The sequence below is a fragment of the Kogia breviceps genome, chromosome 15 (genome assembly GCF_026419965.1).
Source record: "Kogia breviceps isolate mKogBre1 chromosome 15, mKogBre1 haplotype 1, whole genome shotgun sequence".
In the NCBI taxonomy this organism is placed as follows: Eukaryota; Metazoa; Chordata; class Mammalia; order Artiodactyla; family Physeteridae; genus Kogia; species Kogia breviceps.
The window spans coordinates 15,063,468-15,090,331 of NC_081324.1; the positions used below are offsets into that span (position 1 = coordinate 15,063,468).

Genomic DNA, 26,864 nt, shown 5'->3' on the forward strand with positions numbered 1-26,864 from the left:
AACTCTTGATGAAGCCCTGCTGGCTTACAATTTAAAATTTAGAAATGGGTGGGGAGAGGGATGGGTAATGTGAAGGATTTTTTTCCCCTCTGAAATTAGCTTAGTGTCTTAGTTCAGAAAGTAGTCGGTTGCCTCTGATTGTATGCTTTAGTAATCTGAACCATCTGCCTCTCTATACTAAGGAGTTCACCTCTTTAATCCAGCTTACAGCGCACAAACCACTCGTCTGTATCATTATGCCCTTGAATAGATGAGCCTGTGTGAAGTCCTCTGCTTTTAAATGTGTTGCTGTCGTTGAAGATATTTAGGGGTTTCGTGGGGTTTTTTTTTTTTTCCTTCAGGTTTTGTCTGAGTTTTTGGTATTCTTTTTCTGGGGCAGAAACAATGGCTTTCCTTATGAAAACTATGATAAGTAGTCAGGTAAAGAATTTAGGACTTGGTGGCAGGTCTGAAGAAAAAAAAGAAGAAGGAGGTACATCTGATCCTGCAGCAGCTCAGGGGATGACTAGAGAGGAATATGAGGAATACCAAAAACAAATGATCGAGGAGAAGTGAGTACATGCAACTTCATTTCCTTTTAAAAGCGCAAAGAAATTCATTCTGGCTATACTGTCTTCGGTTCCCCAATTTCTACCCCTTTGCTGTTTAGATGCCTTTCCTCGTGCTCTTTGCTTCTAACCTGAGGAAAGTCTGTTCTGCTAAAGTGAACCATTTCCTAGCATCAGCAGTTACTATGTTCTACTTGTGTGAATGGAAATGAAAAATACTAAATAAATCTGCATGTTGTCCTGAAAGCCACTGAACACTTTCTGATCCAGACACATTTTAATTGACCTCAATTGTTCAAATGAAAAACTGTGCCTAACTAACTTTACAGTTGTCAGGAAATTCACCCTCCTAGCAAGGAGAAAGCTTTCAAATTGTGAAAGTTCAGACTTTGCACTTGGAAGAGGGCCTTAAAGAACATAGAGTACAGTGTTCTTGATCTTACATGTGCAGAAAAAAAAGCCTAGAAAATACAACATGACAATTATGTCATAAAACTTGGCTTCTCAAAGACTGAATAAATGTGTGGACTGCCTATTATGAAAAATTTAAAGAGGCAGAAGAGTACAACAGTATAACGAATGCTCATATATACCTATGGCATAAAACTGACAGTTGACATTTTGCCATATTTGCTTATAGATGATTATCTGGTTAGATCATAGATAGATATATGGAAACATAGATAGATACAGAGAACAATTTTTAAAGTAAATTACAGACATCACGATACTTTACCCCTAGATACTTTGGCTATATACCTCCAAAAAATAAGGACATTCTTCTGGCTATATAAAATGTAATAAAAATAAAACAGTAACATTTCAGTTGGGTATTATGGAATGTGAATATCACCAATTTTTTCACTGCTGAAGGCTGATCTTTAAATAAGTGTACTATAGATGTAATTTTTTAAAGTTTAAGGTAGAATTAATTTGAATCTTAATAATCAAATCAACTGAGTATCGAAGCATCAATCTTGAAGTTAAATGTTCATCGTATGTTACAAAAGTATTTCTTTTTGCCACCATGGCTGTTTTGCTAATGCTCAATTATGTAATAGTTGCCTAAGTCCTATTGCTAAGATGATTAGAGGTGAAAGGGTTAATGACCTGGAGGAGACTAAGGAAGCATAAAACCCTGCATTTAATGGAAACCTTGTCTATTGTATTTTTTCCTGAAAGAAATTGTGACTTATAAAACTACTTAGGACGTATTATGCTTGGCTCTGCAGTAGATTTAAGATGAGTTTTTTTAAAAAAATGCAACTGCCAAAATGTTTGTGCTAAAATAATACTTAGGCAAAAAAAGGCATCATTCCTTGCCATGTTTAAAAAAAAAAAAGAACACATGTATAATGAAGAAACAGAAGCAGAACAATAGCACCAAAAGTTCTCAGCTCAAAGGGCCCAATAAAAAGAAAATGGTCAGAAATATAGACTACCTGATATTAAAATATCACTCAGTATGTCCCAGCAATAAATCTGGTCACAGATAAGGCATCTGTTTGATTAACTAATGACCTTGTTTTACTTAATTTTATATCTGGACAGATGAAAGACTGAAATAGTCAAATGGTATGGTCAGTCAGTGCATTGGGTTATTTACCAGCTACTCTGTGTGTGTGTGTGTGTGTGTGTGTGTGTGTGTGTGTGTGTTTTATACATTTATGTGATCAACCAATTTAAGCAATAGTAGCAGGACGGTGAGGCTGGCCTGCTTTCCTATGGCAAGAGGCATGACTTCCAGTCCATTGCTTGAGTTTTCAAGAGCCTCATCACCTAGAATAGAACACAACATAAAGAAGTAGGCATCAGGGAACTATACTCAATAGTTTGTAATAACTTATAAGGGGAAAGAATCTGAAAAAGAATAGGTATATGTATATATATAAAACTGAATAACTTTGCTGTACACCTGAAACTCACACAACCTTGTGAATAAATTATACTTCAATAACAAAATAAAATGTATAAATGAGAGCAACTATTACAGTGAAAAAAGAAAGATGATTGCAAAACTTGGAGTCAAGAAATAGAAACCAATTTAGCCACCTGAAAATGAAAACAGGCAATTTATTTTAAGGCAAATCATGCTTCGTGTAAAGATGCTTCACCAAACCCATAACAGAAATCCCCTCAGGTCTCATATGGGCCTGAAGCAGGACCAGAGCATTGCTGAGAAGCCACGAGCCCTCGTTTTCAATCGCTTGCTGTGGCTTCCACCTCAGTACGGCTGCTTTGTTCTTTCGGGGCAGTCAGCCCTCTGCTTGGTCCTCTACCCAAACCACGTGGCCAGTGAAAAAGGGCAGCCAACATCCCCCAAGTTCACCCATTACAGCTCGAGCCACACTACTGGTCTCTTTCTCAGTCCCAAACCCGAATTCCCAGGGAAGAAAGTCCATTTATCCAGCTTGGTGCAATGCTGTACAGCCAGAGGGCGGGGCCAGGTATATAAATATAGCCTCCAATAATGCCCTTCTCTGGGCAGATGGGAGAGGAGGTGGTGAACGTGAGCTTCACAGACGTCCCCGAAGGTGTCCACTTCTCTGGGTCATCATGATCCAGAGAGCCCACTTCAAACCAGCACCATCACAAATCCAGTTAGGCCACCCGCAGAGCATGATGGAAATCCATACCCTACCTTGTTTGAGGATGCCTCCCTCCAAGCAGGGAAGGGGACACTGCACCTAAACTGGGGCTTAGAAGGTGACCTTGTTGATTTTCTTTTATGTTTTTAAATTTTTACTGGAGTCTGGTTGATTGACAGTGCTGCGAAGGTGACCCTGTTTAGCTTGTGTAAGAATCGCCGAGGGAGCTAGAAGCGTTGCTTCTCAATTGTGGGACTCTGATGGAAGCAGGGAGGTCATTTAAACGGCCAGGCCCCCTCCAATCAAGTGGCCCGGCATAGTGTTTATGATAGAGAAAAGTGGACAGACCATATTTGCTGTTTCCATGCTGGGCAGTGGAGGCCCAGGGAGATTGCTGAATTCAAGAGTAGCTGATTTAAACAGTGCTTGAGAAGAATTCATCTTGCAGCCAGGGACATGCTGGAGCTGGCCTACAGCAGCCTGCACTGACTCATGAAAGCTAATTGTGTTCATCTGTCCCCAATTCCTCATTCAGCCACATCAAGTTGATAGTTTGAAATCCGCCTGGGTGGGAGTATTTACACCATGGAAATTGGCAAGTTCTACAAACAGCTTCTTTCCTCCAAAGAGCTGGTTGTGATATGTTTGCCAGCACACCACTGCTTCCAGCTCTTTTGATAGACTACTTTAGTCAACAGACTACTATTTAAAGAATCACTACACAAGATACGGTGTGGAGTGATGGAACATTCAGGAGCCTGCTATAGTTTAAATGAAAGGGATGGTTATGAGAGACGCTGGGAAGAAAAAGTCTGCAAGACTCGGTGGTTTATAAATAGCAGCAATGGGAAGAGAGGAGCAGGTGTGTTTTCGCCGCTGGACGAAGGCATCGTTTCCAGAACACATCTCTCTTTGGTAAGGTTACAGAGAGAACATTTCACAATTGGATTCCCCGCCGTATGTTTTTTAAATGTCCCTGCTTCAGCTGTCAAGGATTTCAAGTGCTTTTTAAAAGTTCCACATTATTGTAGCTCAGAGTTCTGAATTCTATCACAATTTATTGGTGAAATTAAATGAACAGAAAAATAACTGAATCTCAGACTCTCAGTCACTGAGTGTAACTGTCTTGTGGAAACTCAGCTCTGCAGAGATCTGAAGGAGAACATCCTTTAAAACTCAAAACTGGGGACTTCCCTGGTGGTCCAGTGGTTAAGACTCCACGCTTCCACGGCAGGGGGCGTGGGTTCGATCCCTGGTCAGGGAACTAAGGTCCCGCATGCCGCATGGTGTGGCCAAAAAAATTAAAAACTCAAAAATGTCTTCCACTTTGGGAATGTTGCAGAATCAAGGCAGCATGGGTGGAGACGGACCCAGATCTTAAATAGATACGTGGAAAGTCCACATAAGGGTTTAATAGAAGGCATCAGGAAAGGAAGTAGAAGGAGATGCTAGGGGTTTGCTCCAGACATTTTTTTCCATAAAGATAAGTGTTCTGTAGAACTTAAAACTTATGTCCCAGGTACAAACTATTATGTATAAAATAAGCTACAAGGACATATTGTAACATAACACAGGGAACACAGCCAATACGTTATAATAATTATAAAATGGAGTATAACCTTTAAAAATTGTGGGAAAAAAGGGGGAGGGGGAAATTCCCTGGCGGTCCAGTGGTTAGGACTCTGTGCTTCCACTGCAGGGGGCGCGGGTTCGATCCCTTGTCAGGGAACTAAGATTCCACATGCCACGTGGTAAGGCCAAAAAGATAAAAATTGTGAATCACGATATTCTACACCTGTAACACAATATTGTACAGCAACTATATTTCAGGTTTTTTAATTTAAAAAATAAATAAAACTTATGTCCCAAGAATAGCACTCAACATCCTTTGTCACCAGCTCATACACCTAGCATTTCAGCAGAACTAAATGTGTTAACCCCTAATACATATAATACAATAAGAAACAAAATGATTTTTAAAATGTAGCTTCTCTCCACAATGCGGTCGGACTGGGGCAGCTGCATTCTTAAGAGCTCTCAGGGTGACTCTGACGCTTGAGGTCCCAGGTTGTACTTAGAGAAACATAGTGAGGGCAGCTCTACATCAGGAGTAATCACCCTGCCCCTCCCCGGGCTGCATCAGAAAGCGATTCCCGGAACTGGGCTGTCTTGGGGATTTAGGGTCTGTACTGAGTTATGATAGTGGAATGACACAGAGACAGAAGTTTGGGGACGTGGGAAAAACTCGCCTATTTCCCATTTGTCTGCTAGCAGTGGGAACTAAGAAGGTGTGTCCCAGTGTCTGGCTCCTCTGAGCAGGGGCTGGAATGGCCTTAGCTCTCTTCGTCCTTTGATCCTTTACTCTATTCTTTTTTTTTTTTTTTTAACATCTTTATTTGAGTATAACTGTTTTACAATAGTGTGTTAGTTTCTCCTTTACAACAAAGTGAATGAGTTATACATATACATACGTTCCCATATCTCTTCCCTCTTGCGTCACCCTCTCTCCCACCCTCCCTATCCCACCCCTCTAGGTGGTCACAAAGCACAGAGGTGAACTCCCTGTGCTATGCTGCAGCTTCCCACTAGCTATCTATTTTACATTTGGTAGTGTGCATATGTCCCTGCCACTCTCTCACTTCGTCCCAGCTTACCCTTCCCCCTCCCCATATCCTCAAGTCCATGCTCTAGTAGGTCTGTGTTTTATTCCCGTCCTACCACTAATCTCTTCATGACAGTTTTTTTTTTTTTAGATTCCATATATATGTGTTAGCATACGGTATTTGTTTTTCTCCTTCTGACTTACTTCACTCTGTAGGACAGACTCCAGGTCTATCCACCTCATTACAAATAACTCAGTTTCATTTCTTTTTATGGCTGAGTAATATTCCAGTGTATATATTTACTCTATTCTTTTACTTTTAGGATGGAAAGAGATGCTGCATTTACACAGAAAAAGGCAGAGAGGGCGTGCCTCAGAGTTCACCTCAGAGAAAAGTACAGACTCCCAAAGGTGAGACACTCAACACAGTAAACATCCAGTCATTTTTTTACGTAATAAGAAAATGGAGAGTGTTTGATTATCAGCCGAGGGTCACACTCATGGGTATATATGTATATATATATATAACATGTATATACACGCACACAGATGTACATATATATACATATATAATACATAAATATATTTATATGCCTTAATCGTAATTGAGGTATCTGATATAGTGAAAATAGATTGAACTTGTTCATAAAAACTAGATTCCAGTCTTTTAACCTCGGAACTTCCATTTCCTCTCAACAAAATGGAGTAATACCTGTTTATGTAAATTTATCTGAAGACTGTAGAACATCTGTATATAAATGCACAATGGGGATAATCGTCACAGCTGACATTTCTTGAGCTCCTTCCTAAGTGCCAGGCGCTGTCCTAAGTGCTTTGCACGTATCAATTCATTTCATCCTCAGGACAGTCTTGTAAGGTAGGTTTCTTAGAGGAAACAGAGGAAGAAGGAGAGCAACTACCCACTGGACAAGGTCCGTGCTGCCGGGCAAAACAGAGCCCAGGGGCTTCACTTCTATGCCATCCTTCCTCCACTTCAGAGGAACAATCCGCTCCTTCCTCTTGGAGGTGATGCGGCAGCGATGGCCGTCACCGAGCACCATCTTCTCCATCTTGGCTGAGAGGACAAACAGCTGTGGGCTTTGGTCAAGTAGCTGGTTTCCAAAAGTCATGGGTCTGACGCATTGTAAACTAAAAACTGCTTGCAGGGGCTTCCCTGGTGGCGCAGTGGTAACGAATCCGCCTGCCAACGCAGGGGGGACACGGGTTCGAGCCCTGGTCAGGGAAGATCCCACATGCCGCGGAGCAACTAAGCCCGTGCGCCACAACTATTGAGCCTGCGCTCTAGAGCCCGTGAGCCACAACTACTGAGCCCACGTGCCACAGCTACTGAAGCCCGTGTGTCTAGAGCCCGCGCTCTGCCACAAGAGAAGCCACCGCAACGAGAAGCCCGCACACCACGACGAAGAGTAGGCCCCACTCGCCGCAACTAGAGAAAGCCCGCGCGCAGTAACGAAGATCCGACGCAGCCATAAATAAATAAATAAATAAAATTTAAACAAACAAACAAACAAACTGCTTGCAGTGCCCTCTACTGCACAACTGTTTTACCTTTGCTGGCTGGGAGGTGGCAACAGGTTATGTTGACATGATCTGGCACAGGCCTCGGGTGCATTGCTCCAGGGCTTGTATCCAGGGGTGACCAAGGGCCCAGTTCCCTGCTCCCGACTCACTTCTCATTTCCCCCTATCTGGGGATCTCCCAGCTCCTCTAAATGACTCCACCTCCACCTTCTGGATTGGCTGTCCAGCTCCCCCTTCCAAGAGGGGCACCCACCCTGAGAGAACATCTTCCGCCTGGAAAAGCCAAAGAGATGCTTCCAAACCACACGGTCCTCTCGCAGGGGTGAGAGCCAGCTTCAGCGGTCTGGGTGGTTTAGAAAGCGCCACTAAACCAGTTGCTTCAGTGGGTCTCCTGCAGATCCCTGGAAGAACTGACTTCAGGAGCTGCAAGCTCTAAACAAAGGGAGCGAGCCCATGCAAGGTCACTGCTGAAGCCGCTGAAGAGGTATAGCGCCCCGCGCCCGGGAGACATTGGTCCTAAGACGGACGTGCTCACTGAGGGGGTAAAACTCCCAATAAAATTTAAGCTCACGTTCATTTGCAACGAATGAATTTCGAAAAGAGTGCCTTGCTTTCCGCTCACCTTATTCCAGGTTAGGACTTCTTCCCACCGGGCCTGCATTTTGGGAGTGTGGAGCACTTCTAACACGGTCCCTCCCGCTCCTGTTGCCTGGATTTCCTGAAGCTCCCTGGGATGGCCGGGCTGTGTTTAGCAATGTGGCAGCAGATCCACGCTGCTCAGCTGAAGCCCCGGCCTCCCGCCTGCGGCCTCCGGTGCATCTGATGAAAGCACCACACATCTCGCTTGGAAGGAAGCAGAAATTAAGTGCACTTGTGTGCTTGAGCACACACCCACACACGCCATCAACTCGCTGTGTCTCTTCCAGAAAGGTGGGGCTTTTTTGTGTTTTTAAAAGTTTATTTATTTTTGGCTGCGCTGGGTCTTCATTGCTGCGCGCGGGCTTTCTCCAGTTGCGGCGAGCAGGGGCTACGCTTCCTTGAGGTGCATGAGCTTCTCATTGCGGTGGCTTCTCTTGTGGTGGAGCCCGGCCTGTAGGCGCGTGGGCTTCGGGAGTTGTGGCTCACAGGCTCAGTAGTTGTGGCCCACGGGCTTAGCTGCTCCGCGGCATGTGGGATCTTCCCGGACCGGGGCTGGAACCCGTGTACCCCTGCGTTGAAAGGCGGATTCTTAACCATTGCACCACCAGGGAAGTCCCAAAGGTGGGGCTTTTTAAGAATACATATATATCTGTTGTTGTTGAGGATATATTTTTGACGACTGTTCTGTTGTTTGGTGAAGCTATAAGGAGAACTGGCTTTCAATTCTGGCTCTGACATCTGCAATCTCAGATGGTTTTTTTAGTATATCTGAGCCTCCATTTCCTCATCTATAAAATGGGGGCAGTGATACCTACTTCCTGAGGTCTTTGTCTGAGATTATAAGGTGTGCCTGACAAGGCGAGTGCCTGACAAGTGGGAAGAGCTCCATGGACGATTGCTCTAATCGCTGTTATTATCTCTATGCACAAAGTTTTGTTCCTTGACAATAACAACCAGGGGTCTTGGAGGCCTGGGGTGGGCACACTGATGTTTGTAAACAAGGCAGGAATTGGAGGTCCCTGGACCACAGGCATCTGAGCTTTGTTGGTGAGCCCACGGTCTTGCTCACCTCAGTTCTCCGGAGTGGACACCTTCAGGCTTTGTAAAATGAGTTTGATGCTCTTCAGAGAAAAAATAATTTCCAAATCTCTGAGCCAAGCTGTCCTTTGAAACAAGAGCCTTTCCAACAGAGACTATGGGAAGAGGGGAGAATTATGGCCACATAACGTACAGATTCATATCCTCCCTGGAGCGATAGTGACTCTACGTGCATAGGCTACTGCTCCCTAAAGCCAGCTAGAGGAGGGGGGGCCCCAAAGAAATCTATACATTGTTAACGATGGAGCCCAGTGTCTTTCGTTGCATGGGTTACGGCTGCCCATGTACCCATTTTTCTACAGCTGTTTCAAATGCACGATGCATATGAGAGCCCACCTGATTTTTTCATAGACCTTGAAGGAGACCTTTGAGTTCATCTAAGAATCGAATGCCGCGGCCTCACTTTAGACCTGAGGAAACTGCAGCCAATGGGGGCTGCGGGTAGGGGTGCTGTGGCCAAGGGACTTCGCAAAACCCCACAGCTGTGGAGTGACAAAACCGGGATTGGAACTTGGGCCTCTCAACCACAAAAAGAGCATCTTAACATACAAAAGGATTTGAACGTAGCTCCTTCTGGCCCCAAGGTCTCTGCTATTTCTACTTTTCATATTTGAGGTGTCCCAAAAGTTTTAGAGTGGTTTGGAGTGCCATGTGGTTTAAAATTATCCTGAGACTTTGGGGGAAACCGGCACTGCTCACTATGTCAGCAAAGCGTCGCAGAATCCGTCCCCCAGAGGACCAGGCGCATCACTTTTGCTGCCCCTGTGTCAGCTGATGGCTTGACCGGACACCTGTGAGTTGCTGACGCAGTTCCAGCACAATCCAAGTAAACAGTGATAGCGTGACTTGAAAGCATTCCACACATCATCCTTCACCGCAGAGTTTACTTTCTGGTGGAGGCCTCCCTAGGGCGCCTGTATAACATGGCTGGATTTTGTAAAAATGGATGCTACACATAATGTTGCAAGACTTTGCTTATGGTGTGAAAAACCCCAACAACAGGGCTTCCTTGGCGGCACAGTGGTTGAGAGTCCGCCTGCTGATGCAGGGGACGTGGGTTCGAGCCCCGGTCCGGGAGGATCCCACGTGCTGTGGAGCAGCTGGGCCCGTGAGCCATGGCCGCTGAGCCTGCGCGTCCGGAGCCTGTGCTTCGCAACGGGAGAGGCCGCAACATTGAGAGGCCCGCGTACCGCAAAAAAAAAAACAACAAAAAAAACCCAACAATACAACTGCCTGCTTTTTTGTAAGCACATGGATATTCTATCTAATCCAACGTACGCTATTCATAACAATAGTAATTAATAGGAAGAATGCCATAAAACGTCACCTGGATCATATTCTGCTTTGTCCAGTTCTCACCAGATGTGGCCACAACACCCCAACCTCAATGCAGTCTTTGGGCTTGGAGTGCAGACCTGCCCCTCTTCCTTCGCCTTGAGTGACTCTCACAGGTCACATGGTCTCCTCCCACCCCTCTGAGGCACAGGGTGCAGGGGGCCTTTAACAGCACCCATGGCTGGAAAGGGGCAAAGAGGGACAGACACTTTTCCCAGGCCAAGATCAGCCCAAGGGTGGCAGCTTCCTGTCTGTGCAGACAGGTCACTCCTGTCCAAGCCAGATTCTGGCTTTGGTGTGGTACTCGTGGTAGGAGCCGCTGCCTGCACAGGGACAGGAATCTGGGTCCTTCCAGCTCCCTGGTGTCCCCAGACGTAGCCACAGGGAAATGCACCCGGGCTGCCCCAGAAGAACGGCCCCTCAGATGTTCTCAGCTCTTCCCCGGGGGCTGTGTGCTGTAGCAAGAGCTGTGGTGGTGCTGAGGGACAGAAATAAATTTCTGGACGTGACCTTTTTTTTTTTAAGCCCATTCTTTTGATTTTAAAGACCAGATTGTGCATTTTGTTCTAAAGCGGTCGCTGCACTAGCGAGCCTGGAAAGGCCTGGTGGGCTCTGCTGTGAGCACCTGTCACAAAGCAGGAGGTGGCAGCGCACTTGAGGGACAGTGGCGGGTACAGGCTGGGAGGGCAGCGTCTGAGCAACGGGGTCCTCCCCTGGCACGCTGGGAAAGAGCTAGAAAACTAAGCGTTGTAGCTGTCTCCGCAGCAACCAGGATGGTGAGAGGTTTTTAAACGCCTGACTGTAATTGAGGAAGCATTGAAGGAATTGGAATATTCAGCCTTGAGAGGAGATGACTTTGGGGAAATGATGACCAGCGGCGACAGTCATTTCCCAGGCCCAGAATTTCATGCTTTGGTTCTAATATTTGTATCAAGCCAGCTTCTCTAGAGGGGCCCATGCTGCTGGCTGGTGTGGAACCGCCTGTAAGTCTTAGGTCTTTCTTTAATTATTCAGAGGAACCCTTCATAGTGGAACCTTTAGAAAGCGTTCTTAAAAGCATGACGGGAATATAAGTGGTAGGTTTTCATCTCCTAGTTGTTCCAATAAGGAGCAAAGAGGCCCAGGAAGGCCAGGCAGTGCCCATGGGCCTCACCGTGATTGGGAAAGGCCAAGGCCATGGCAATGTGTACAGTGAATTGGAGGGAAACGGATGAGGGGCTGGCTGGTCAGTACTGGACCCTTATGGCAGCCTGGACAGGGCTGAGGGAGGCCTGGGCCAGCGAGGAGGTGGGGCAACAGATTCCCAAGTCATTCCTTGTATCCCCTTCATGGGCCTTGCCGTCTTGATTACTGCACTTATTGGATTACTCATCTGATTACCACGATTAAAAAATGGTCATCATGGTATATATATATACAATGGATTATTATCCAGCCATAAAAAAGAAGGAAATCCTGGCATTTGCGACAACACATATGGACCTTGGTGACACGATGCTAAGTGAAATAAGTCGGACAGAGAAAGATCAATGGAGATCTCACTTACACGGAGACCCTAAAAAATCCAAGCTCATAGATACAGAGAACAGGTTCGTGGTTACCAGAAGCAAGAGGGTTGGGGGGCATGGAATAAACTGAGGGAAGAGGGTCAAAAATACAAGCTTCCAGTTAGAAGGTAAATAAGTCCTGGGGATGTAATGTATAGTATGGTGGCTGTTAAAAAAAAAGGACTTCCCTGGTGGCACAGTGGTTGAGAATCCGCCTGCCAGTTCAGGGAACATGGGTTCGAGCCCTGGTCCGGGAAGATGTCACATGCCGCAGAGCAACTAAGGCCACGCACCACAACTACTGAGCCTGCGCTCTAGAGCCCACGAGCCACAACTACTGAAACCTGTGCACCTAGAGCCCATGCTCCACAACGAGAAGCCACCACAATGAGAAGCCCGCACACCACAATGAAGAGTAGCCCCCGCTCGCCGCAACTAGAGAAAGCCCGTGCCCAGCAACGAAGACCCAACACAGCCAAAAATTAATTAATTTTTTTTTAAAAAAAAAGATCATCAAAAGACATGAGTAGGGGGCTTCCCTGGTGGCGCAGTGGTTGAGAGTCTGCCTGCCGATGCAGGGGACATGGACGGGTTCGTGCCCCGTCCGGGAGGATCCCACATGCCACAGAGCGGCTGGGCCCGTGAGCCATGGCCACTGAGCCTGCGCGTCTGGAGCCTGTGCTCCGCGTCGGGAGAGGCCACAAAGGTGAGAGGCCCGCGTACCACACACACACACACACATACACAAAAGACATGAGTAGGACAGACATGGTATCATCATTAGCAACGAGCATGACCTCAGGATAGGCGGGCACATGGGAGAAGCACACACTCTGCCCCTTCCTCTGGCGTCTCTAAACTTTTCCCAGGGTAGGTGTGGGTTCCTGTGCTGCCGCGGTGGTTTGGCTGCTTGGTCCCAGGGTCTGAGCTGCATTTCTCTCTTTATTAAACATTTCTGATGTACAGAAAAGCACATATCATAGGTGTACACTCAATGCATCAACATGAAACTCATGCAAATCAGGGGACTTGCCCAAGGACTCAAAGTTCCCCTGAGCCTCTTTGGTCTTTTCCCGGTACTTCTTCATGCTCCATTCTTCCCCCACGGCCTCCAAACCGTGTGTCTCCACCCAGGACGGCAGACTTGAGAACTGCACACAACCGTCTAACAAAGAAAACGGTTCTGGGCAGGAAGCAAGGCTCACCGGGACCTTATTGGGCTCCTGATAACACCCTTCCCTCCCCTCGTGGTTTGCAGAATCCTCAGCCCTGGTGCCGTCTTATAAAATCCATGTTGGGTAAACAGCCGAACTAATAGTATTAACAGCCCACAGGCGGTTGGACACATTCACCAGGTCCTCCAGCTAACGAGGGGGGACCCCTGGGGGCCCCATTCACAGTTCCCCACGGTCATCGCAGCGGTTACATAACCAGCAGGAGACGATTCTGGGCCCGTCCCCTCACCCAGGCCCAACGGAGAGCAGATTTGAGGAAAATGTCTTCCCAGGAGCTGTCAGGTCTAATGAGGGTAACTATGTCACATTTTGGAATTAGAACTGTATTTTCTAAAGAAATTATTTGGCTGGTGTTTCCTGTGAAAAAGAGTTTCAGTCGATTGCCGACGGGGCAAAGGGAATGTGGCCTCTGAAAGGAGGAGTGTGGCCCTGGTGGCCGGCAAACAGCACAGGCCTCCTCTCGGGGTTTACTGTTCACCGTCAAGGTCAACCCCGTTGGTCGTACCCTTGTCTTTGGACGACCACTTTTCACGGCAGTCATCACATAAGGAGTCAAATAAGTGCAAGCATCAAATCACAGTAATCGGACGTGTATGTAGGAAAGTATATCCGTCGTGAGGACGTTCACGTCCACTCTTATGCCGGTTTCCTCTGGTTTTCAAATTCCAGGCAATCAGGGGACTTCAACTGCCTAAAGTAACCCATGATGCTCATGTTAGATTTGGGTCTCCTTCCGCTAGTTATCGTCTGTCCTGTATCTTCAGCGTTTCCTCCCTGTGGGCCTCTCCTTTATGACAGAGGTCAAGTGTCTCCCAGCTAAAGCAAACAGCACTTTGAACGCACGCCTTTCGGGGCATCTTCCTAAATGACTCGACCTCACTGCTCCGCCGAAGGCTTCCTCCTGCCGCCGCTGGGCGGTCGGTCTCAGCGCGGTAGATGGTTCCGCTCCTTCCTTTAGGGACCTCCTCCTGGAGCCGTTCTTCCTGGGGTAGAAATCTCTTTGCCTCCTTTAGCTCATTGCTTCCTCCTGGGGGCCCTGTCTCTCCTCAGCTTCTGGACAGCATCCTTCTCATTCTCCTCCGGAAACTGTTCCTTCTCTGTCTCCTTCAAGGGTCACCCTTCCCCTGACTGCCCCCAAATGTCCGAATATCCCCGGGTGTTTCCTCCATCGCCCTTTGTCCCACTCAAGCCATCACATTCTCCCTGAACGGCTGCGTCTTCTATTGCTTTCAGCTGCCACTTAGGTGTGAGCTGATGACTCCAATCTATACCGCCTTCCCATACCTTCTCCCTAAATTTCACCGCTGCGTCCACCTCTGCTCGGGCACCTCCTAGCTCGGATCCAGGACAGACACCGATCCTGCCCCAGCCCTGCTCCTCCTGCAGCCTCCGCCTCCACCGAGGGCTCTCCCGCAGCGCTCCCCCTGGAGTCCCCCTTGCTTCGCCCCTCCTCCTCCAGCCCCACATGCAGCAAATCGCCAGGTCACTGTCATTTCACCTCATAAATCATTCTCAGCTCATCCCCGAGTGCAGGGCTCGTCACTTCTCAGCCATTTTACTGCAATACGTCAAGTCGATTTTTGACTTTGTCTTGCTCCCCTCAAAATTACAGAGTGAGGTTTCCAAAATGCAAACTGATTCTGTTCCTCCCGTTTTTTTTAATATATATGTATTTAATTAATTAATTTTTTATTTTATTTATTTATTTATTTTTGGCTGCGCTGGGTCTTCGTTGCTGCGCGCGGGCTTTCTCTAGTTGCGGCGAGCGGGGGCTCCTCTTCGTTGCGGTGCGCGGGCTTCTCATTGTGGTGGTTTCTCTTGTTGAGGAGCACGGGCTCTAGGCGCCTGGGCTTTAGCAGGCGTGGCACATGGGCTCGGCAGTTGTGGCTCGCGGGTTCTAGAGCGCGCAGGCTCAGTAGTTGTGGCGCACGGGCTTAGTTGCTCCGCGGCATGTGGGATCTTCCCAGATCAGGGCTCAAGCCCGTGTCCCCTGCATTGGCAGGTGGATTCTTAACCACTGTGCCACCAGGGAAGTCCCCTCCTCCCCTGTTTTAAAAAAAAAAACAAAACAAAAAAACAACGAAGGTTTACCATAACTTGTCAGAATAAAGTCCAACCCCCTTGGCCTGTACACCACGCTGTGGCTCCTAACTTTCCAGCCTCACTTCTTGCTACCCCTTGCCTGGACTATACTACTCTCCTCCTGCTTCGTGTCCCCTACACCCTGCTCCCTGTGAGCTCTTTCCTTCCTGTAAGACGCTGGTCTAGTGCCACTTCTTCCAGAAACTTCCATGACCTTCCTCCCCTCCCCCTCCTCCATGCTCGCGTAATACCTCAGTGCATGTCTCTTATGCCATCTTTCCAACCTGAATGCTCTCACCTGCTGGATTGTGTGCTTCTTAACAAAGGGGCTGAGGTTTTGTCTCTGTTACCAGGGCCTTGCATGGTGTCTGACATGTAGAAGCTGCACATACACACACACACACATGCACGCACACATACACATGCACATACTACACACAAACACATAGACACACACACACACACACACACACACACACACACACACACACAAAAGGTTTGCTGAATGATCGATGTTATTGGGCAAAAAGAAAAACAAAAACACACCCAAAGAACAAAGTATCAAAAATAGCAGAAGGAATCTATCAGCCATAAGAGTTATATTAAAATCAATTTTCATGAAAAGAACAAGACTGGATTCAACATTATGATTTTGTATAAAATACAGAATTACTTCATATAATAATTAAGATGTCATTTTTTTTGCAAATAAAGGAAGTAATACATTTTAAACAAAGCCACAAGACTTTTCTCTAAAAACAAAGGAGCCCCTTTCTAGCCAATTCAAAATGTATATGTAAGTCAAGCCAAATTAATAAGAGAAAACAGTTCCACAATGAACCCTAATCCTATTAACAGAATTGTCAGTCTAGGTTAGTCATTGAAAAATAATGTCATGCTCCCTGCTGAGCTATATGATTTAGTTACACCTGGTGTTTGTCTGCTGTATTAAGGGCGTCGTTCACTTTGAACAAAGATGAAGATAGAAGAAAATCTATCAGTAGAGTTTCTTTAAATGTAGTACTTTGAAAGCTCCATTAGAACTGAATTTGAAAGTTGCCTCTTAAGAACAGATACGATTTTGTGAAGCTTTCTCTGCCTGCCTCCTTCAGATCAGGAGCTCTCAGGGCTGCCTGGCAGGGTCCCAGACACTGAAACCTCCTGCTTCTGGTGGCAGCACAGGGGGCCGTCAGAGGCCCGTTCGGGGCTGTCCCTTCCTGCTCCTCCCTCGGCTGCCCGAGTTCAGTTTGCTCATTTTACTCACGTCCTTGAAAGAGCCGTGGGTTGAGGTCCTGGGGGGAGCCTGGGAAGGGAAGAAAGAGTCATCGGATTCGGATGTGTCGCTTAGCCGCACTTTCTCACTTCATCCGCGCAGCCACCCTGGCAGGTAGGTAGATATCATTTCCCCTTCATAGATAAGAAGAGCGGCTCAGAGAGGGAATGGGACTTCCCAAAGTCACACAGCCGGTAAATGGCAAGATTCAACTCCAAGACAATCCGACCCACTGGCCACATTTTCCCGCGAGAGCTGGCAGCAGGGCTGGTTTCTTGTCCCCTAACAAGCAGAATGACATAAGTATCTTCACCTCCCAGGACCTCGGTTTCCTCATCTGTAAAGGAGAGGCTTGGACAAGCGGCCTCTAAGAGATTCTTGAGTCCCTCTGGAACGTCTGCGTAAAGGAAAGAATTTTAAGATGCACACGGTGGGAACGTTTCCTATGTGCGCACACTCTCAATCAAACATTAAAAACTGACGGCTGGGAGACTTCCCTGATGGCGCAGTGGTTAAGATTCCACGCTCCCAATGCAGGGGGCCCGGGTTTGATCCCTGGCCAGGGAACTAGATCCCACACGCATGCCGCAACTAAGAGTTCTCATGCCGCAACTAAGGAGCCCACCCGCTGCAGCTAAGACCTGGCGCAACCAAATTAATTAATTCATTTTTTAAAAAAACTGAAAACTGTGTTCGAGGAGTCAAATCCACAGCCTCTGTCCCATTCTGGGTGTGCTGAGGGCTCTTTAAGTAGCTAAAGAGGAAAAGACGGTGTGGTATAGCAGAAGTTGCAGCTAGCAAGCCCAGGACAAGGTCTCAACACCAACTCACGTGTTAGAATCACCCGGGGAAGCTTTTTAAAAATTCTATCGCCTGGGTCTCTGCTACAGATCCCTAGAGCCAAATATGGGGGTGGGGCCTGACCATCGTGTTTTTCGACACTTTACAAAGGATTCAGAGGTACAGAGAGGGTGGAGAACCACTGTCCCCAGGGAGAAAACATAAACTCAGTTCTTCTGCAGCATCTCATCAGAGCAGGGATGAGGCTTTCTGCTGAAGCCTAGCCCCCAAGGGCCTCACACCCACCTCCCTCCTGGTCCAGCCCGAATTCCTCCTTACTTTCGGCAAAGCAGGCCATTCCCCCTTTTCCTCTCTATAGAGGAGTTTGTTGACTGGCTGTAGCCTTCGATCTACACCCCACCCTCCCAATGTCTTGTAAGCTCCGGCAGGATGGGAAAACCAGGGGATGCTGTCACCTTGCCTAGGGGCCAGCGTGGCTGCCTCACTCATCACCAGGACAGTGAGGGGTGGTTTGTGAAAACAGGGACTGCTGACATTGGTGAGCCTCAGAAATCGGTAAAACATCAAATACTAGATCAACTCGTCCACGGGAAAGAAATCCATTAATCCAGCTGTTTGGTACCCTGTAGACCAAAAATAAGGAAACAAACCAAAACCAAAATCAAATCTACCTTGTATCCAACAAACTGGTGTATGCTTGACTGACTGGATTCTTGAGTGGTAAATACTCAGCTTTTTGATCATATAACCATGTAAGATAGTTTAGCGTCATATCTCCAGTTTGGTACAAGATGAAGGCCAGTTTATCAAGCTTAGGATGTAGGAAGTCTGAATCCAGGGTCGCGCTTACCCTTCAGTGAAAGGTCAGAAATCAGTCACAGGGAATAACAATGCAGGCTATGGGGCTATTTAAATAATGGGGCATTCAGCGCTGGTAATTAAGATTATAAATCTGGTTAAAAAGCAAGAGATTAAAACTGATTCTGGTCAGCCAGCATAAAAATAATTAGTTCTTAACTGCATTAAACAATATTGCGAGTTGATAAGCTTCCTAGAAAAGAGAAGACTTCTCAAACAGAGCCCCGAAGAATGAAGTATAGCCTATAAGTTCCTCTTTATATGCTGGTTCACTTCACTTTTTCCCTCACTCATTCATTCATTCATTCATTCATTCATTCACCTACACCACGGTTCTCAGCACCAAACTTCCCCTCCCTCCCTGGAGCTGATTTGTATTGGCTGTAGCTGCATTTGTGCTCATGGGCTGTGATGAGGCATTGCCGCCTTTTCTTGATGCATGAACTCTGTCAGAATATTCCTAGCATTGCCAACCTGGGGCAGCAGAAAGTCAGGAAAAGACTTTCATTGTGTGGATTGCAGACAAGGTCCTAACGGCAGGGTGGTTTGTCATGCAAGGGAGAGACAAGGCCCAGGGTCCACTGTATAAATCCCATAGACGGGGCCTGAATTGCTTTCTCTGTCCCGATCTTTCTCTTAAGGGCTGGTACTCTCCCGCCCTCTCTTTCACTGTGCACGCCTTCTTTCTCCCAGGGATCCTTTCGGCAGGGACCTTGACGCCATGCTGAACTTTTTCCTCTAAAATATTAATAACCACAGCTACTGTTTGTCCAGAGCTGAGACGCTTACAAGGCCCTTTCACAATACGTCTCGTTCAATCTGCTCAGGAATCCTCTGAGGGTCCCTCCTGGTGGGTATCAAATTGTAAGGTGACTTGCCCAAGGTCACGCAGTGGGCCAAGGACAGAACCGGTCTCCCGACTCTAAATACCACAGTCTTCCCACCGTCATAGCCACCTCTGCAGGATAGGGGTCTGGGTTGGCTGCAGCTTTTTGCAAATGGGAGGGACCCTAACCCTTGGCCTGTCCTAGGTCTGCAGCTGACCCACAGTGCTAAGGAGTCTGGGAGTTCAGGTTTGGTTCCAGAGGACTTCATTTTGTCCTCTAGCCCTGCCTGGTTGTCCTACGCTTAGTTACAACGTGCCCAGGGCACAGGCTGCAGCCCAAGAAAATGGATTCCAGTACTAGAATCATCACTTGCAGCAATGGTGCTTCTGACGGACAGTCAGTGGCGTTGTCCTTCTAGAAGGATGGTGGTCATAGGGCTCTCTGACTACAGCCATTGACCACACCCAGTGCTGCCCTTAGACTGGACAAACAGCACCACCTGCCCCGGACTCTCCTCTGTCCCTCCACCGGCCACACCTTCACAAGGGGTGAGAAGTCTGCGGCCAAAGGGACAGGCCTGCCCACACCCCTCTTGTAGACCACACTCTGGCTGCCCAGTGCCCTGGACTCCCTGCCTAAATGCATTCTGGGGCCTGCCCAGGCCTCCGCACCAGGTCTGTCCTCCCGAGGGTACACTGAGCTGCTGGCCTGAGTACCACTGGGCCGGTGGCGGTCTGCATACTGGGAACCATATACACAAGCTTCCCATGGAAGGATGGAACCAGGGACTGGGGAGAAAAGAGGTACAGGTCTAAGCCAGGGACCTCTATCAGTATTTATCCTCTGTGTCCCACAAACATTAGGGTGAGCCTGACAAGGGGTAAGGGGAGCTGGACCCTCTGGGCAGGTTTCTCCCAAAATTGAGGGCCTGGTGCTAAAAGGGAAATGAATAGGCCCAGTTTGCTAGGAACGCTGAGCCTCTGGAGTGCAGGTAGCGAGGGTTCATTCCCAGGCCAGAGGTAAGGGGCCAAGAGAGCGAGGCCTTCTGATGGGGCTGAGCGCCCTGGGCAGAGTCAAGGCTACCCAGTGCAAATGCCCCTCCCCCCACCTCTGAAGGTTATTACATCCGGCAGCATCTACCTTTAACTATATATAATATAATTATATATATGCGTAATATATTCCAAATAATTCACTTATCATTTAATTACTCTTCTGTAACTCTTAGACAAATAACATAACCCCAATTCATAAATAAGGAAATAGGGCTTCCCTGGTGGCGCAGTGGTCGAGAGTCCGCCTGCCGATGCAGGGGACGCGGGTTCGTGCCCCGGTCCGGGAAGATCCCACGTGCCGCGGAGCGGCCGGGCCCGTGAGCCACGGCCGCTGAGCCTGCGCGTCCGGAGCCTGTGCTCCGCAGCGGGAGAGGCCACAGCGGTGAGAGGCCCGCGTACCAGAAAAGAAAATAATCATAAAAATAAGGAAATAAAGCTCAGAGAGGTAGTGTTAGGTGCCCAAGGTCACACAGCCTGTAAGTGGTAGCAGTAACCTGCATGCTCAGGTAATCTGATTCTCAAACCAACACTGGACCTCTAGGCTGCACTGCCTCCCACGGGAGTGTAAAGATAAACAGGTCAGTAGCTATGAAACAGAGCTCTTGACAGTGAAGAGGGCCTGCACACTCAAGTGTGGTTAAGGCTGCTATAGTCCCTGACCACGGGCTCACAGAGTCATTCGATAAACATCCATTGTCTGTGGCGACACGCCAGACACTCCGCTGGGTTCTGAGACTTACTGATGGGTAAATTACAGCAGCCCCCTGTCTTCAAGGGATGTGGAGCGGGGCTTCTTAAACTTTAGCAAGCACCAGAATCACCAGGAGGGCTTGCTCAATCACAGATGGCTTGGCCCACGCCCCCAGCTTCTGAATCAGCAGGTCTGGGTGAGAATGTGCATTTCTAACAAGATTCCAGGAGGTGCTGCTGTGGCTGGCCCCGGGACCCCACTCTGAGAACCACTTGGCTAGAAGTTGTGCGGATCCAGATCCCCTCTGTGAGTCGGGAGGCAAAGTGGAACCCCATACTCTCCCTTCCCTGGGCCAGTGGAAGGATGTAAAAATAAACCCGAACTGGCCCAAAGCAGCAGGGGCAGAACACTGAGATGCCTGGTGAGGAGGGTGCCGTGGTGCGGCGGCCCGGGGGGCCATCCTGAGTGCTTCGGGTCTCTTTGGGCACCAGCTGGCTGGCTCGCTGGCCCTCTGGCCCCTCTAGCTGTCTGTCCCTCCAGGCCCCCAGCAGCTACTCTGTCCAGCTTTGAACCTGGTGACACGTGCAGAGATCTTATTACCAACCAGAGGGGCGGAGGTGCCAGAATTCCCAGCAATGCCTTTGCAAATCGTGCACGTGTGGGCAGGGGTCCCGCATTTACGTGAACTGAGAATCACCAGGCAGCCCTGCTTTCCCTCCCGTCCCTGTGAAAATGCCCCGAGGACCATCCTCAAAGGGAGGCAACCTCGAGGGTAGGCGAATACAAAAATAAACAGAAATGGAGGGCTGGCTGGGAGCCCCTGCGGATTAACTAATTAATCCCCACACTAGTTTGATGAGGAACTAATTAATCCGTTAAGCGCCTTGAGGGGAAGAGGCCTGGCCAAGTGCACAGAGAAGCTTCTCTCACCTGGGGAGTCGGCACAGAGAGTCACCGTTACCAGGGGTCTCCAGGGAGGGCCTGGTGAGGACCACGCCGCCCAAAGACATCCTCGTCTTCTCAGCATCAGAAGTCTGCCTCCCGAGGTGGGGAAAGAAAGCAAGGAAGTAAAATACGAAGAGGGAACTCTGTGTAGGGCAGGGCAGGTAATCTAGAAGTTTCACGTTGGAAGGTGAGCCGCTGAGCTCCATGACCGCGTGTGGACAACACGGAAAAAGAGCGCAGAGCTGGTGAACAGGATCAGCGGAGACACCGCGTCAGATCGTTCCAGGCAAAACTGAGACTTCTCTCTTTGGCTGGCTAACTACGCTTGTGAAGCTAGCTCAACCGTGTTTGCAAAAGGAAAATAACTGAGCAGGGGCCAGCGATGGGGGAACCTGTCATCACGGCTGAGCCGAGGCAGCCGCCCTGGTGCCTCACATCCTCATCTGCTGCTGGTGCTCTGGATGGTGCCCTGGGGCTGCCAATATGATGGCATACGCTGCCCACAGGGGGTTTTTACAACTCATCCTGAGTGAAGTTCACATTGTTTTTGCCTAAACTGAAGTCTGGTTTTGGGGAGAATATCAAAAGCCCTCTGCTGCGTTTTGTAAAAAATTATGTCAACTTTTAATGTTTAGAATAAATCTTTTGGAGTAAAAAAAAAAAAAAAGTCGGCCTCTCAACCTGTTTCTGGAGCCAGGCTTGCTGTCACTTTACCCGGAGAACCAAATAAAGAAGGAGCTCTGGGGAAAGGCTGGGGCCTCCAGCCTCTCGAAGGCCATTGGAGAAGTCTGGAGCTACAGAGCATCAGAAGTGGGGACTTGGCAGGTGCCCAAATCTTTCTCAGATCAAATCAATGCAGTCTGATCAAGATGATCATTTTTGCCTTTGTGTGGTTTTCCACGCCCTTTGGTAACAAATTCCAGGCTGGTTACACCATCCTTGAGGTGGGCCCTACAAGTCTGCTTAGATCTTTCCCACCACTTAGACCACAAGATCACTTAGATCTTTCCCATCACTCGCTTTTCTGGTGCTCTTTTTAATCTTCTGTGTCCCCAAAGCCCAGTTTGCCTCACGTCACAACCTCAGAAATTTATATCTGAGACCTCTCAGAAAATTATATCCGAGAGCAGCCATCTGAGAAAGGAAACCCTTGCCTTTCCCAGAGAAACTTTTTCTCTAGATTCTTCTCTGACACAAAACAAAGGGCTCTGCAGCCTTAGGGTAAAGGGATTTCAGAGGCCAGGCGGCAGGAACTAAGCGATCGTGGGACAGCCACAACTAGGACCGCAAAAGGAAATTGTAAGACATCGCGACATGCAAGGCTAGACGGTGCTGGACCATTCACTTAATAAGCTGGTCTGTGCGCCAGACTCGCTTCCAGGTGACAAGGATGTAAAGTTGAGTTTGAGGTGATTCTGCGTCTAGTAGAAGGGAGGGAAGGGGCGATGGTTAAACAGACGTTGCCACTGAAGAGAGATGGCTGGATCGAGGGAGCACTGTCTGGCCCTGTGAACCCAACCCCCCCCCCCCTCCAGAGTGGGATCCCTGTGTCACAACAGCCTGGGGCTGATAGACAACAAAGCTTGCAGAGCTGCCCTGAGGCGGAGTTGGTTAAACTTTTGGGGCATCAGCACGACAGAGAGGGATTCTTAAAATGCAGATTGCTGGACCCCACCCCGGAGTTTCTGATTCAGTAGGCCTGGGGTGGAGCCGGAGAATTTGTCTTTCTAACATGTTCCTGGATGATGCTAATATTGCCCCGTCCTGGGACCACACTTCGAGAACCACTGTGCTAGAAGGTTCCAATCAACCCAAGTGCAGCGAAAGGGGGGGTCTCAACCGGGACGTCTGGCCTCCATAAGTGCTACCAGGCCCAAGCTCTGCTGGGAGATGGCCAAATGTGCCATCCTCAGCAGACCTCTATCTCCCTGCTGCTTTCAGGATTTGTTTGTTTGACTTAGAACGGTCTCTCTATCTCCGTGTTTGTTTTTCCGCACAGAGTGAAATGGATGAGAACCAAATCCAGATCGCTGGAGACGATGTGGATTTGCCTGAAGATCTCCGGAAAATGGTAGATGAGGATCAAGAAGAGGAAGAAGATAAGGATTCTATTCTCAGGCAGTTACAGAATCTTCAGAACATGGACTTGGATACCATAAAAGAAAAAGCCCAGGCCACCTTCACGGAAATCAAGCAGACAGCGGAGCAGAAGTGTTCTGTGATGTGAGGGGCAGGGCAGGCATGGAGGAGGGGGCCAGGTCAGGGTGGAGGTGACCACCCCCTGTGGAGCATTTCAAACCGCATAGGCTTGAACTCAGTGAACAGTTAGGAAAACCATAACGAAAAGCTCTCTACAAACACATAGCTTGGTTGTTCTAAATGTTCCTGGTAGAACGATTAGCTAGCACCTTACGGCAGGAATCATACCGTCCTTTTAGTGATAAATGTGGTGAAGCGTGACCTTTCAGCTGTGAACGATGCAGAACATACATCTGCTTAAAGATCTTCAGGATAGCCAGGAAGAAACAAAAGCAAATGGCATTTCATCTGTGACTTCCTTCTTAGAGGGCAAGGTCTCACCCCGTCCAACAATTAGCAGGACTCCAGGTCCCTTCAGAGAAAGATGTGGAAGGGCAGGGTGCCCACTGGGGAGCCCAGGCTGCGGGCTCAAGCTCTGTCAAAGATCACACCACCTCTCACTCCAGGCTCCTTGATGTTCTTGATGCTTCTCATCAAGTTTTGCATGTAGCCAAGGAGCAGGGGCGGGGTCGAAGATGAGAAGGAGGCAGAGACTAGACTTCGCCAGCATCTGCATTGTAGACCATCATTCTAGAAGCATGTGAAGAATGGATTGGGGTGGAGGTGGGAAGTTGGGGGGAAGGGGAGGTGGAAGCTAGAGGCAGGGGGGCAACAGGAAAGGCTACTGCTGTTTCTGTATTCAGATTCATCTCCTCTTGAACTTGGTGATAGCATGGGGACTAAAAGTGTGGACAAATAGCATTGAGATGTTAAACCCATCTGTGTGTGTGTGTGTGTGTGTGTGTGTGTCTTTATCTCTCTCTTCCCCTTTTCTCTCTCATCCTCTTCTCCCCTTCTTGCTCCTCTCCCTACCTCTCCTCCTTCTTTTTCTTTCCTGTCCCTCCCCATCCCACCCCTTCAGACTGGATTCCAATAAACCATGCTATTGTCATTCTGTGCTGCAGTCTTCCAGGATACAGTCAACCCTCCGTATCCACAGATGCAGAACCCGTGGATATGGAAGCCGATTGTACTATGCCATTTTATATAAGGGACTTAACGTCCTTGGATTTTGTATACACGGCAGGTCCTGGAAACAATCCCTGGCAGATACCCAGGCACCACTGTATACATGGATTTCTTTTGCCTAACATTTGCTCTCTTTCAAAGGAAATTACCCAAAAGAGTTAGAACTTTTACCTCTGAGGCACTTAGAGCTGGTTAGGCAAACCCAACCCAACCCAAACAAAATACTGTTTTCTCAATGAACCTTTACAGAATAAATAATTCTCAAAGACCGACTTTATCAAGAAGAACTGCTCTATCAGAGGAAAACGGAACTAAGACCAAAAAGTTAGGGGCTAATCTGTTCTCTACCCAGAGTTCCTGAATGTGTTGTACAAGAAAAAGTTTCATGTTTTGAAAATATGTAAATAAAACAGATTATTCGGGGTCCAGAATCCATGGTCTTGGGCACAGTGTAGCCCCTCTCAGAAGTTCCTGGGAGAATACTGGTACAGTGTTTAGGGATAATTAGCCCTCAAGCCCACCTAGTCCATTGTAATAAAATACCAACAGACTGGGTGGCTTATAAATGACGAACATTATTTCTCACAGTTCTTGAGGTTGGAAGGCTGAGATCAGCATGCCGGCATGGTTGGGTGAAGGTCCACCACTGGGTAGTGGAATTCTCATCTCATCCTTACATGGTGGAAGGGGCAGGGGAGCTTTGGATGGGGGGGGGTGTCTTTTATAAGAATGCTCATCTCATTCATAAGGTTCTCTACCCTCATGACCTAAGCACCTTCCAAAGGCCCTACATCCTAATACCTTCTCCTTGGGGGTTAGGACTCAACATGTGAATTTGGAGGGGGACACAAATTCAGACCATAGCTATCCATGAACCCCAGATACCATGAACATATTTTAAAAGCATGCTCCTCTTTTATCAGAACGGGCATGTGAGTTATGATTTGTCATATACCAGAAACTTTAAAACATTCACAATGTTTTAAAGACAATTTGTGAGAGCAGTTTGAAGTTCACAGCAAAATTGAGAGGAAGGTACAGAGATTTCCCATACGCCCCCTGCCGCTCCCCCAGACGCACAGCCTCCCCCAGCATCAGCACCCCCAGAGTGCGGACATTTACAACATTCACAATTTTAAAACTATAAGTAATAGATAGGATTTATTTTCGGTTCAATACCTGACTCTGCCCTATAATTGACGATGTGAATGAATGGGTGATTCACGTGACCCTGCCTTGTATACTTTGTGGTGACATAAAATACTGTGACTGCCAAATTATTCCCAGACCAGTTGCAGGATGACGTAGAAGACTTGCTTTCTTGTCAAAGATGTAGCCAGTGCTGCTCAGAAAAATCACGAAATTGGCACTTCATCTTGACAACCCAAATTGCTCCAATACCATTTGGTCCCTGCCCCGGTGGGGCTGTACAACTGCTAGAAGACTCTGGCCATGGTTATCTGAGTCCTATCATATGACACCACACCACACCACTTACACCACACAGCCGCACACCATGGCGCGTCACACCAGCCCACAGCACGCCAGACACCTCCACCTCATCCATACAGTGTCACGGGTGTATGCGGTCGGGGCAGGGAAGGGCCCGTACTAGGGCATTCAGAAGGCCTTTTTCCCTCTGAAGGGTAGATGTGTCTATGCCATGGGATGGATACAAAACATAGACTCCAACAATTGTAAAGGACCAGGAGGGAATCTATTCTAAACTCCCACCCAGTAGAGGGACCTCTTCTACAACAGCCTAGTTGAGGCTTATCTGAAAGCTCCCAGTGGTACAGAATTCACCGTCTGCTGCTCCAAGGGAATTCGGCCACCACCCTTTCCATCTGTGGACACCTGTGTGTGTGTGTGTGTGTGTGTGTGTGTGTGCACTAGGCGGGCCTCTCACTGCTGTGGCCTCTCCTGTTGCGG

The 26,864-nt window shown here is 48.1% G+C and overlaps 2 protein-coding genes across 2 annotated transcripts in view; both read left to right on the forward strand.

The window, feature by feature from the left end:
* Nucleotides 1-26,864, forward strand: part of LMAN1 (lectin, mannose binding 1) — a 240,022-nt gene that overhangs the window by 33,185 nt on the left and 179,973 nt on the right. The gene's annotated exons all lie outside the window — the stretch shown is intronic.
* On the forward strand, nt 385-25,423 carry CPLX4 (complexin 4). The gene is made up of 3 exons (XM_059040948.2): nt 385-551; nt 6,062-6,149; nt 23,665-25,423. Exons 1-3 carry the CDS (start codon nt 385-387, stop codon nt 23,890-23,892), a joined length of 483 nt encoding a protein of 160 aa, XP_058896931.1. The 3' UTR covers nt 23,893-25,423.

What these genes read in the sequence shown, in the direction of transcription:
- CPLX4 (XM_059040948.2), top strand. Translation starts at nt 385, where the DNA reads ATGGCTTTCCTTATGAAAACTATGATAAGTAGTCAGGTAAAGAATTTA. An exon ending in AAACAAATGATCGAGGAGAA is followed by an intron (nt 552 to 6,061) that starts GTGAGTACATGC and finishes TTTTACTTTTAG; the next exon opens with GATGGAAAGAGATGCTGCAT. An exon ending in AAAAGTACAGACTCCCAAAG is followed by an intron (nt 6,150 to 23,664) that starts GTGAGACACTCA and finishes TTTTCCGCACAG; the next exon opens with AGTGAAATGGATGAGAACCA.